The 14,055-nt window shown below is 35.7% G+C and overlaps 1 protein-coding gene across 1 annotated transcript in view; it reads right to left on the reverse strand.

The window, feature by feature from the left end:
- Nucleotides 1-3,831: 3,831 nt before the first annotated feature.
- Nucleotides 3,832-14,055, reverse strand: part of GABRA1 (gamma-aminobutyric acid type A receptor subunit alpha1) — a 51,940-nt gene continuing 41,716 nt past the window's right edge. The window contains exons 7-9 of the mRNA XM_046668035.1: nt 13,560-13,712; nt 8,791-8,993; nt 3,832-4,143 (exon numbers count right to left, since the gene is read on the reverse strand). Coding sequence (XP_046523991.1) covers nt 3,832-4,143; nt 8,791-8,993; nt 13,560-13,712 — 668 coding nt within the window. The remainder of the gene's footprint in view (nt 4,144-8,790; nt 8,994-13,559; nt 13,713-14,055) is intronic.

The raw sequence follows: 14,055 nt of genomic DNA on the forward strand, positions 1-14,055 counted from the left end.
TTATTTGACTGAATTCTAGCTATATTGTAATCAAGTCACACGATCTTTCTTGTTGGTCACCAGCTGGGTAGATTTTAGAAAACTCCAACAGAAGGTCTTAATGAACAGGTATAATGCAGTTCAAACAGATGGTCAGCAGCAATGCCAAGTTCATTCTTATTTTGATTCCTTTGCTAATTATTATGGTGAACTTTGACATGAATGCAGTTTGATAACCAAAATAATCATCATTTATTACATTCATTTGTATGAGAGCTAAGAAATCAATGAACATGATGGCTCAGGTAGTTTACATGGGCAGTTGTATTTGAATTAAATAATTCATTTGGTTGGAAGATTTTAAAGTTATTAATTTTTCTAGGTCCTGAATCATTTTTTAGGAAGATACATGCTTTATTTGTTGAAATATAATTTCTTTTGGCCTTGCCACCATCTGACACAGAAAGATTTTGCTTCATGTGGTCTTGTCTCTAGAAACCAGGTACAGTTTTATGCCTGATAGCCGCAAATGATATTGAAGTGATTTTTCTATTGTCCTTTGAGTAATTAGAAATATTTTGCACTTTAATCTGACTTTGTGGTTAAAGAAACACTAAGAAATTCAGGATGTCCTGGGGGAGCTTTTAAAATTATAGTACTCAGAGCCCTCCCCCAAAACAATTAAATCAGAGTCTGCAGAGTAGATCCGACAACAAATTGACTGTGTTAACAATAGATACGAGCAAACTCTACTAGCATTTCAGCATTTTGATTCTACTCTACTTAAGCTTTACAAATTTTGAGTTGAAATGATACTAGTAACCCCAGATACCAGGTGTTTAACAATTCTTCTTTTTAAAAGTAATTCTTTTAAAATCATAGTTTAGGATCATACTATTGCTACAACTTCAAAAATCTTCTAAGCAGCCTAGATTCCTGCTCGCAATTGACACTTTGAGGTGCTCCTACCCGAAAATGTTTTAAAACAGGCAATGGTAGGTCCCATGAATAATATGAAAAGAGGGGGCAGGCCCCGTGGCCCAGTGGCTAAGTTCAGACGCTCTGCTTCAGCGGCCCAGGGTTTCACCCATTCGGATCCTTGGCGCAGACACAACACCGCTCATCAAGCTATGCTGAGGCAGCATCCCACATGCCACAAATAGAAGGACCCACAACTAAAAATATGCAACTATGTACTGGGGGACTTTGGGGAGAAAAAGGGAAAATGAAATCTTTAAAAAATAATAATAATAATATGAAAAGAGAGTCAAGCATTCCATTTTGTTATTGAATAATGTTAGCTTTATTATTATAATAGAATACAGTATGACATAAAATTAAGAGCTTTTGCTAAACTCTGTAAAGCAATACATGCATCTGCCATAAACAACCTCGATTCATGTTGGGTTTTATTGCCACTTCACTGCACTAAGGTGCAATAAACATTCAGTGTCATCTTTTAAAAAATTTTCCTGGGAGTAAACAGGAACTGTCCTCTATAAGAGTGTCTTTATTTTCAAGGAAGACTTAACTAATATTACATGGTTTAGCAAAGCACTGTAGAAAAGCTACATAGAATAATTTGTCTTTGATAAATTGTGCAATCAATTTATACAATAGATACTATCCACATATACTAACAAACTAAGAAATGATAGAAATGCAGTCATTGCATAGCAGAAAGCAGACTAAGAAGAAATATTCACATCTAATGAGCAAAATACAGACCAAATGTTAGCCATGAGGAGTCTGGAAGGTAAAATGCTTATAATAAACACATTAGGTTAACGCCGAAAAATAACAAGATAAACAACAACACAGAAGTTGGAGCCATATTTTATTTTATTATCTATACATGATATCTACACATGATACCAGAGGATGAAGCATCCTTGGTTCAGCCTTCATTGGCCTAGCTCATCGAATTTAGGCAGGACCAAATTAAACAATAAAACATATTTAGAAAGAAAACCAGAGTTTGTTTAGGAAAACACAAACCATGTATTTTCCTATATCATTGGATAGCAGCTTTTTGAGAAAAACATTGCTCAAAGCTTGGGTATGGATCCCAACTGTCTTATTTGGCAATTCTGCTGACAGGTTTATGTCGTAGTATTCTAAATGTGTGTACACTGTGATCTATGGATTCTGAACAGAAATTTAAATATCTCTGAAGCTCTATCAGACAAAAGGAGACTTCAAAAATACCTTCTGCATAAATATTTATCTCTAAAACATACGGGAAGAAATGAAACAGACTAGAATTTTCATAGGGAGTATTAATGGACCTCTTGTAGTTAAAGCCCTTACATAGTATACCTACAAATATATTGCTACAGTATAAACGAAATGTAATGATATTACTCAATAAAAGTTATTTCCTGTACATTCTTTCATGAACTTTTATATTCGATGCTACATGTGGTACAACACTTATTGAAATGGTTGGTGTCAGCAAAGATAGTAATAATATACAGTTGATCTTCTAGCTTCCACTAATGCTTTTCCATTTTCTTTCTATATTATAGGAGCCTAAAATAGGGAAATGTGGCATGATTGGAGCAGATAACAACTGACATACTACTGTATACCAGACAACAGTTTGAAATTATAAGCTTTCTCTACATAAGTGGATTTCATACCCAAATAGTTTAAGTTCCTTCTGATTCCCACAGGCTATTCTGGTCTTAAATGCAGGCTCTAAAGGTGTTTCCACAGCACTTAACAACATTCTAACAGCTAAGAGCGGTGAGTCCTACACAACGTTTTAAGAACAGAACTTTAAAAAAAGTAAAAAATGTACAATCTCATGCTGTATATTTACATATAGAATTTATATATTCTATTTTTGTTTACTGGTCATAAATATCAATCTAAAGCTTTTAATGTACTGTTATATAAAATAATACATTCAACAATTCTAGAGCTTGCAAAATATTTTTGCCCCTCTAAAAACATCTTCATAATGAGAATCAAGTGATTATTGGACCCATGTGCTATGTGGATATAGACAGGGTATAAAAGGGAATCTTTTTTAATTGTTTTATTTTATTTAATGGTTTTTTTTTTTTGGTTTTTCTTGAGTGTATGTCTCTGCTAAGATGATTCCTCATCGAGTCTTGAGGTAAAAGCTCCGATGAGAGTGAAGTAGCCTATTTAAAGCATTTCTCTCCATTGGACTAAATGTGCTCTATAGTGAGGATGTGCACCTTTGCCTATGCAACTCCCATGAATTTTAAAGTAGCATTTACCACGAAAATAATGCATTAGGCATTTTTAAAAGGAGAAAGAATGGGGATCTTCAGCTTTGGAAACAAAATGTTAAAGCTATACATCGGTTTTAAAACAAAATAAAAATGTAAGCACGCTGTCGTTTGTGCAATAAAGACATGGATTTTTAAAATCTGTTCTGCATCAAACATTCATAATTTATTCTTTTAAACACCTTCACATAAAAATATTTTTTGACATATACAGTATCTTCTTTTAAGAGTATTTGGAAATATGTATCTACAAATGACCTGGAGTGATAGCTCAGTTTTATTTTTCTTCTACTTTTCCTCATACCTTTGGACCTACTCCCCCCCTCCTCTCCTCTTTCTTTCATTCTGTCTCCTTCTGTCGCGATTTTGCCTTCTTGCTCCCTCTCTGAGAATCCTGTCTCTCAGCTGTATACTCTGCTCTGCTCTGGACTGCCAGACAGGGGTCTGTTGTTCTTGTATGAATTATGGAAACAAGAAAACCTTCAAATTCTTTAAGACAGAGGCAATAAAGCAGATGGGAATTACCTAGTTGGGAACAGAAAGCAATTCCCAGTGCAGAGGACTGAACAACTGACTATGAATAAAGGACCTACTGATGTGGGGTGGGGGCTTTTAGCTGAGGCTCTCTGTTTAAATATGTCGCCCAATAGACCAAGTTAAAGATTCCAAAGAGCAGAGGGAAGGCTATTCTTGACAGTCGGTCAATTTTGCTGACACTGTTAAAGGTTTTCTTGGGTTCCGGTGGTTTTGTTTCTGGCTTGACTTCTTTTGGTTCAATGGTTGCACTTTTAGCAATGGTGGCTAAGCCAGGGTCACCCCTGGCCAAATTAGGGGTGTAGCTGGTTGCTGTTGGAGCGTAAGTGTTGTTTTTCTTAATGAGAGGATCCTTCACTTTCTTTGGCTGTAGAAGGAAATATAAAAGCATTTTGTTTAGCATGGAAAGCAAGTTTATAAGCTGCCGAGCAAAGTGGCCCTTACTTTGAAACTCAAATCTGTGCTTTGCTTAAAATCTACGAAATGTAACTTCTGACTGTATTATTGGGATAAATTAAAAATGCAGACACAAATATCCAGTTACAAGATTAACAAGTTTGGAGACTTAATGTATAGCATGGTGTTTACAGTTAATAATACTGTATCATATACTTGAATGTAGCTTAGACTAGATCTCTAATGTTCTCACCTCAAAAAAGAAATAGTAACCATGTGACCGAGTGGAGACAGCTAGCTAAGGCTGTGGTGGTAATCAATTCACAACATATAAATGTATCAAATCAAGCACATTGTACACGTTAAATTTACACAATGTTGTGTGTCAATTATATCTCTGTAAAGTTGGATAAACAATGCAGACACAATATTTTCCAGGCTGTCCCATCAAGAAGTAGAGTCTATTTCCCCACTCATTCAAGTCACTACACTTGTGACCTTGCTAGAGTGATGCTGTACTGGCTTAGGAGCCCATCCTCAAGAAGCTTTACAGTCTCAGTCTTTACCTTCTGAAATATTCCACTGCCATGTGAAGTGAAGCAGCCGGGACTGGACTACTGAGTGACCAGAAACCATGTGCACCAAGAGCCCCAGCCAGTATCGGGCCCTAGTACTGCGAGAGAGGCCATTGTGGATCTTCTCTCCCTGGCAGAGCCTCCAGTTTACTGCAACTATGTAACTGAGCCCAGCTCAGACTAATAGAATTGCCACCCAGGTCATTCTCAGCCCGAAATGCGTGGTTGCTGTTTTAGGTCACTAAGTTTTGGGGTGGTTTGTTTTGTAGCAATAAATTACCAAGACAATTACTGTTTGCTCCTTCTCCCCATATTACAAATGGGCAAATGATAAAGCAGGGTTATTCAGGGTATCCCGAATTCAAATCTTGATCAGTGCCAGCTGCTCATCAATGATTGACAACTGCAGCATTTCTTAGGGTTTCCGTCAGATAGACATTTCTAAAAAATGAAGTGGAACATTGTTTAGAGCTATGTGGTCTGATACAGTTGCTACTAGCCACTTGTGACTATTGAGCACTTGAAATGTGACTAGTCTGATTTGAGATGTGCTGTAAGTATAAAATACACATGGGATTTTGAAGACTTAGTGTGAAAAAAAAAAAAGAATGCAATACATCTCCTTAATAATGCTTTGTATGGTTTACACGTTGTGAAGGTAATAGCTTTTATATATTGGCTAAAGTATATTATTAAGCTAAATTTCACTCCTTTATGCTTTTTGAATAAGGCTATTAGAAAATTTTAAATTGCACACATGGCTCACGTTTGTGGCTCATTTTTGTTTCTGTTGGATAGTACTAGTCTAGAAGAGTCGTTCTCATTCTTTTGTGCACTAAATCACCAGTTAAAAATTTTTTAAGTGCAAATGTCTTGGGCACAATCTCATATTTTGAATCAGAATTCCTAGGAGTGGAACTTGATTATTATGCCAAAAAATCTATACAGAGAATATCGATGAGCAGCTAAACTTGACCAACTAGAATTGCTATCTGGATAATTTGTATTTTTATTATCAAATCACAATGAAATATTACTTCCAGAATACCTGATGCTTTTTACAAGGCACGTCAGGAATTCTAACGAGTTAATTTCTTTATTATACAGCTCTGTGAACTATCTGCTACTTTTTCTCCCCTCCAAAACCTTAAGCATATGTTAGGACAAAAAAAAAGTCCGGATTTTTTTTTTCTAGTATTATGTCACTAACATCAAGGCCACTTACTTCAAGTATATGTACACCCATTTTGTAGTGAAGGCAGATTTGGTTAAGCTTTATGAGGAGTGGCAGAAGTTTCCATAACTATTTGTACAAAAATAAAGTGAGTAAATGTGATTCTCTCTGAATATGGTCCAAGTGACTACAGGTCATAAATAGATATGATTTATTTCAACACAAACAGCCAAACAGAACTTGTATTGAGTCCATTTGTTAAAAAATAAGAGTTCTACTATCAAAGGATACGTTAAAAAGCAAGTATATCCTTCAGATAAAATGCATATGTATCCTGATGTTGAAGAGAAAATGGGTTCCAATCTATTCAAAACGTGTTGAGTGACAGACACTCTGTTAGATAAACTGAAATGAACAATCTGCAACAGGAAAAATTCTTGAATAGTTGATATTATTGATAGATTTCATCTCTCCCAGTGCCAGTATATCATAATACCCCAAAACTAAAATTTCTCAAGCTAAGTTTTTAGTAATAATTAATAGTTTTTTTCACTTCTGAAAATGTTGAGTTCCCTCATATTCTCTAAGAAGCTGATATTTCTATCAGCAATTAATCGTATGAGGATGGATCTTAGGCAGGCTATTGTATGCTCACCTGATAATGTGATGACCTATGGGAATTTTCTTTTTCCATGTTAGAGACCAGAAATTTAACTTACCTGGTTACAGGAAAAATATTTTATTCACCCTCTCTGAATGTCAAAATGAGACCTGCATCATACTCTCTGTAATAAGCGAATTAAATTGGCAAAGCCCTAGGGAAGATTTTTACAGAGGCATAAATAATTTATAGAAAATAATGTCTTTCTCATTAGGATGATCAATATAGATATAGATGTAGCATTTATAAATATATATGTACATATCGGTATAAATAAGATATGACTACACCAAATCTATATATGTACAATGAATAACAATGACTGTAGATTGATAGAGTTTAAAATACTTTGAGACACAGAACTTCAAAGACAATGTGAGGTCAGGGAGATAAATATAAACTGAACTATGAGCTCACCAATGCCTCAACTCAAATTCTATGCTTTCAGACCAAATTCCATTTCATCTAACCACTAGTCACTAACACCTGATACTGATAAGCCAGAATCTGAAAGACACTGGCTTCTTGTAGCATGCAGAGAAAGTATCAGGATAGAAAAGCAACTTTTCCCATTGTTTACACTTCACTTTGCAGTTGCAAATCACCAATGTTTGCCTATTATTAATTCTGAAAAAATCTTTAGTGGAGCATTTCAGTGATTCCACGTCGTGCATTTTTAAGATTTTCATGTCTATGACCATGGGCTACGTCTTACAATTAGTAGTGTCTTAGGATCACCCATCTCGGGGTTTGTCTCTCTCTTCTTTGGGCTGCCTTTTCATTCTAGGACAAGTGGAGGGCATCAATGGCTAAGGCAAGTATTTGAGAGTAACTCTATCTCCACCCTCCCGCCCCTCTCCTACTGGTAAATGCAATCTCTTTATCTTCTCTCTATCAAACCTGAGCCAAGCTTCTTGGATTGCAAATTCAGAGATTTTTTTTTTTATACTGAGTAAACATGTCACGACAAGGTGAATTTTGAGAGCCTGGTTTTGGTACATGTTGGCTGCAATAGCATATCCTATACAGAACCTTCTTTGCTTTTACTAGTATAGGAGATGATTGGGATGTTCAACTGATTCATTCATGGCTGAAGGGTAAATCTCAAAGAGCTTTCACTTGGCAGCATATTACCTTTCTCACTTATACATATATTAATGGTACACCTTATAATTAGTAACACTTTAGATTTTATTAAATATGATAAATGTTTCCACCACAAAGGATTCTCTTTTCTGGTACATTTGTGAAGATGTGGAAAAAGTATCACTAAACAGATTTCTTTATTGCAGACCCCCTCAGACTCTTTAATACACTGTGACTCTGTGACCCATCATGTGCCATTATTCAAGTATATTTTACCACAGAAGTGTATTTCCAGGGGCTATCTCAAGGGACTAGTATTCAGTGGAACAGAATTTTGGGACAGTCGCTGTAGAGTGACTCCTCCTGGTTTACTTCTAGATGTCTTATGAGCTCGGTGTCTCTGACCTTGCCCTTCTTTCCACCATCCCAAGGCTCGCCTGCATTCTGACATATTTTCCTTCAAACCTCAGAAGTAGAATTATCCTCCCGACTGTGCTTTAAAACCCGCTCTACAATAGGTTCTAATCGAGGAGAACAGTGATAGTCTTGACTGGATAATTTTCTACAACGAAGAATTTTTCTGTCATTTCTGTGTGTCATGATCCTTAAAGCAAAGCTCTATTTTGGAGGGAGAAAATATGTTTCCTGCTCTGCACTTCACTGAAAATTGGAGATAATGCATTTTGCAAAGGCGATTAAATTGAGGCATTATAGTAATAATATATGACCAAAGTGATTAGGCTCAGAAAACAACCAACAGACTATGATTTTTAAGTTGTAAAAATTATAAGGGTGTGTGTAAGCTTATTTGCTCCTAATGTCAGGTTTGTTAAAACTGTTCTCAAATCAATAGAAACCATAGGAAAGCATATTTGAGGCAGAATGTTTACCTTTGTATCTCTCCTTTATCCCCTTCGCTATACACATCTATCCGCTCAAACAACTTCTCTCCTTAGCAATAACAAAATTATCATAGCACTGTACCATTTATGACAGAAGAAAAAAAATCCTCATTGCCATCTTTCTGCAACTTTCATCCATTCTCCCAATTCCAAACATTCTATCTCATAGGTTTAAAAAGACATAGTAGTGATATATCACAGGGGATATTAAAGCATTTACCTTTTCTGGAACCACACTTTTGCCATCCCATGCATAACCTCTCTTGGTGAAATAGTTTACTGTGGCAAACTCGATCAGAGCTGAGAACACAAAGGCATAGCACACTGCAATAAACCAATCCATAGCAGTTGCATAAGCCACCTTAGGGAGGGAATTTCTGGCGCTGATACTCAAAGTTGTCATGGTGAGCACAGTTGTTACTCCTGAAAAGAAAGAAATTAAGTGAATTTGTAATTTCAAACCACAAAATTTCATCCCTGGAGTTCAGCGTACTTGCGGAAAGGGAAACCAACAGGACCACGGAGAGACTGTTTTCTAGTTCAGCCCACTTTGGTTTGAGACGGATGAGTTTTACTTTCACCTCAGTGTAGTTTTCAGTTCATGGTGTGGCAGTACTGAGGGGGATCTGTTGGAGGGCTAAAGTGCTCTGCTATTGAGAAGCTGTGAATAAGATAGGAAACACCTTTAAATGGGCATCTTGAACATGGTGTCCTGGGGAGGAAGGAAATATTCCCTCACTGTCCCCAACTCTTTGAAAAGAAATAGCTCTTCACTGTCTCTGATCCACAAGAAATCTCTGGATCTTCAGCTCTAATATTCCACTCATGTACCCCGAATGTATAAACTAAGAAGCCAATATCTTCTTGATAATTGATAGATCATTGCATTATCTTAGGATAATATTTTCTTACATTATTAATTCTTCTGCTTTTATGCTATTTTTTCTTGATTCTGAAATAGCCATTCTTTTGAAGAAATTCCTGACATAACTTACATGTAACTTCTTTGAGGTCACATAGCTCAGAAGTGGCAAAACCAAAATTTGAACACAAGTTTTTCTGACTTAAATGCCCACAATCTTTCCCTTTCTGTTAATACTGCTTTATCTTCCCTATCGTGTGAATCCATCTGTAGTGATTAAAATTATCCATATTCAGAAAAGTTTTAAGTCAGTTGTTTTTAGTTTATTTACATAATTATGAGTTGGCATGTGAATGATGGTATCCAATAATGTTCATTTAACAAATTAATATTATCAAACTAATATGTAATGTACTGTACTAGTTAGAATATTTAAGATCCTTTTTAAGCTGTTTGAAAATGTATAATAAACAATTCACAGTGACCCAAAGCAGGTGGCTCAAGCTGTATGGTGTGGAAAAATTCTAACCCCTTCCGGTGACTAGTACCAACCTCACCACTTATTGGCTCTGTGGCTTCGAGCAAGTTAATTAACTTCCAGAGACCTCAGTCTTCATATCTGTAAAAGGGGTAATTTAGACTTCATTCTCTTGACTGTCTGTATCATTGTTGAAATTCTAAGAGAGGGAAATTTCTGCACATTCACAAGATTATTTGAGGATTAAATATAATATGTGAAAGCATGTTAAAGATGATAATTATTGTCATCGAAGATATTGTCATCACATGTCTAAAACTCATATCTATTATTCCTCTTTTAATTAATTTTTAGAGAATCAACAGGGTCACACAGCTAGTAGGTGGCTAATTTGTCGAGGCTGCTTTAAACCATCCAATATTCCATAGTTTTCCAGGAATTTCAAGGCAGATAATCTTTGTAAATATATTAACAAGTCACAGGATTAAGAAGAAACACTGAGGCTTTATTAAATCATATTTTTGAGACATGGTCAAGTTGTAAGGAATAGACTTACTTTGAACTTTGGAGGTGTTACAGAAACTTCTGAGGCATTATCCATATTACATAACCAATAGATGGTTTAAGGAATATTGGCTGGAAAACAGCCCCGAGATTTAAATATCAATATTTACTTGAGCAAATTGCAAGGTAATTAAATGTCTGTATTTAGAGAACAGAGCAACCCAGTTTCAAATCCCAAGTCTGTAAGTGCTCAATGACCTTGGGAAAATTGCCTCACGATTCTGAGCTTCTGTTTTTTGTTTCTCAAATTATTTCCTTGTCAATTAATTTTGATAAGTCTAACTCAGAGGGCTATTGTGAATATTAAATAAAATAGTGTAATAAAGTGTTTAGCACTTGGCCTGATACTGACTAAGGGCAAAGTTAATGACTATTATTATTGACAACTTCAGTCCTGTTTGATAAATTCCTGCTATGGTGAATTTCTATTTTTTGAAATTTTGGTTTATGTAGGCAGCTGTCAGAAGTAATTGGCGAATGGGTGTTCCTAAAACAAGTGCATCCATAAATTAAAAGCAGTTAGGAATAGTATAGAGAGAGGGGTATGTGTGTGTTGTCTTACAATTCCTGCTATAGAGAAAATGAAGGGAATGACAGTGTACTAAGGATCCGTTAAGTTTCAATTACCGAGCCTGATAATTTACGTATTTTATTTTATTTTTCTCACTTAATCTTTTAAACAGTGCTATTTGACTTCAATTGTACTCTCATTTTATAGGCAACTGAAGCTTAGAAAAATGAAGATTGAACCTAAAACTTGCATCTGTCTGGCGGCAAAATTACATGACCACATCGCCTCCAAAAGAGAGAATATGGAAGGTCAAGAAAATGATGTTTTAAGACTTAAAAATAGCCTTCACTTTTGTTGCATTCTAGATGCCTTTAATAGACTATTATAAAGTACAACTTCTAGGATTTTTCCTCTTATTTCTTTAGACACTCATGGCCCTCTCAGGCATCTCACACAGCTCAGAGGAATGTGCTGAGTTCAGACTAAAAAGAATGGAAACGTGTACTAAATAAATGTTAAAAGGCTAAAGGTCTTCGAAAATTGTGTTCGTGATTTTATTGAACTTAAAACATTAGATATATAGCTTGATAAACAGAAATACTTGCCACAGCTGGGTGTACAGATATGTAGTTACGTTCACCAAAAGGGCACGAGTCAGCTGAGATACCAGATTGTTGAAAATGTTAAGAGCAATGTTTTGGATCTATAAAACATTCCAAAATGCTTTAGAGAATTTCCAAAAAGGAAGGGTAGGACTTGTTGGGAGAGGGGGAGAAAAATCTTTTTCACTATAGTGCTGGGCCCATTCTACAAAATAAACATCAAGTAAATATCTTGTGTGTGATAATTTGTTTTTGTAAAATTCCTAGTGAATAAAGGTCTCGAACTACATACACAGATAGAAGCGAGGATCTTGACAAGAGTTCAATCTTGAATTCTAATAAGCGGCTTCAATGCTAGCTAATCTTCACAAATGGAAATAAGGAAAACAAAGAGTTTGATTTGAACTATTCTTTTGCTTTATACCTGGATCCTGATGTAGCTTGTTCTTAGATTATCGTCAGGGCAAAGGTTCAGTGGTTTCCAACCTAGAAGCACTTTGCTAATTTCAGAAGAAAGGACTCCTTTTGGGGCACTTCTAGCAGAGTCTTGCTTTTTTCTGAGGTAACTGACTTTTCACACCTTGCCTGTTTTTGAAGGATGATACCAGAGGGATCTCTGCACATGAGTAATCCTTAGCTTAGACTGTAGGCTTCTTCAGGCTTTTATTCTGTAGTAAATGGTCTTAAATATAGCATGCGCCTTGCTGATATTTTTGGAATGGACTTTGCTAATTGCACCTTTCACCGATAAATAGGTGGTTGTTATTTGTTATTTCCAAATGAGTGATGTTGCCCACGACAACCCCATTTCATGTCTTGTCATTACAGTCAGATGGCACATTGGTTGTGGTACATGGTCTTTAAGGGCACAAGAGATCTAAGAGTTTGGATCTTACTCCAGACTCCTTCACCTAATAGCTTCTGATCTTGGGCACGGTACTTAATCTCCTGTGCTTTGGCTTTCTCATCTATAACACAGGGATAATAATTGTACAGAGGATTTTTTTAGTGTCAAATAAGATAATGCAGGCTTTTTTCATACAACAGAGTCTGATATAAAAGCACTCAAGAAACAGTATGTATGATTTTATTGTATTCAAATTTTAAGCTCCAGAATATAACTGTCATGAGGGGTGTGGTTTATGTCAAGGTCATTGCTGCATTCTGTGCCTAGAACATAGTGGGAGCTCAAAGTAGCCTTCAAATTAAATTCCCTGAATGAATCAATCAATCAATAAGTTTATTGTAATGGAATCCTTCGATTATGTCTTTCTGAAAAGTACAATTAAGGTAGTGTAGTATGATACAGGCAGAAAATATGTCTTTATATGAAATTTAAACTTCTAAAATAAGAAATTAAGGGGTGAGTTATCCTAAAAGCTTATTGCCTTTTAAACAAGTTTCCACTAGATTGCCCTAACTTGAAGCATCTAGAGTACTTAAAACATTTTAATAGAAAAAATTATATTCGTAACTCTTCTGAAGTGCACACATTAGGTAAAGTGAGATATTCTTTTACTGATATCATGGTCGCAAAGGAGCTCTCCCTACACGAGGAACCTCTGCTTTCATATATGTAAGGAAGCAGCTCTGCTGATATTTTCTCGGATTCTCAGAATATACACTGATACATGATTATGTGTTCTAAATGTATGCTTTAAATATTAATGTTTCTGTGTATGTGTATTTTAATCTATCCTGATGAATTTTATGCCTGCTTTATTTCACTTTTCTCCCAAAATATCAAATTAAATGTTCACTAATCCCATCTACTTACATGCACTGAAACAGTTTACTATTTAAGAAAAGAATTTTTTTGAAATCATGCTATAATGAGAATGGTAATTCCTTGAACTTTTCTTTGTACCAACTTAAGATTTCAGTGTATAATATTTTTTTTCATTCCATTTGCCATGTCACCAGTCTAACTTGCCCTCCCGACCCTTGCATGCTTGTCTTGATTGGCACTTACCAAAGACAGTCCTCGCTGGTACAGACTCTCTGTTGAGCCAGAACGAGACTTGGGAGAGAATAACCGTCATTATGCATGGCAGATATGTTTGAATAACAAAATAGCCAATTTTTCTCTTCAGGTGAAAATGCGTGGTCATAACAACATATTCTCCTAGAGGATGAACAGACAGTAAGGTTGAGCAATTTGACTTTGAGAAGAAGTTATCTCTGAGTTTTGCTATTAGCAGTAAAGACCTAGAGGTTTGACACATCCTTTCTCCATGTGACATTTGGTTCCTGAAGAGAAAAGCTTTCATCCAAGAAAGAAAAGATGCATTTTTAAAACACTCCAAAATAGCTCTGAGGATAAGATTGAGGTGCCAAGTTCTCATAGATATTCTTACATCCTAATCCTGGTACATTATACATTTAAGACACATCTGAGCATATATTTACAGATTGCCTTTAATGACCATAAAGGCAATGTGTTGGATCCTGATGACATACACCAATTG

This window comes from Equus quagga, chromosome 7 (genome assembly GCF_021613505.1).
Source record: "Equus quagga isolate Etosha38 chromosome 7, UCLA_HA_Equagga_1.0, whole genome shotgun sequence".
In the NCBI taxonomy this organism is placed as follows: Eukaryota; Metazoa; Chordata; class Mammalia; order Perissodactyla; family Equidae; genus Equus; species Equus quagga.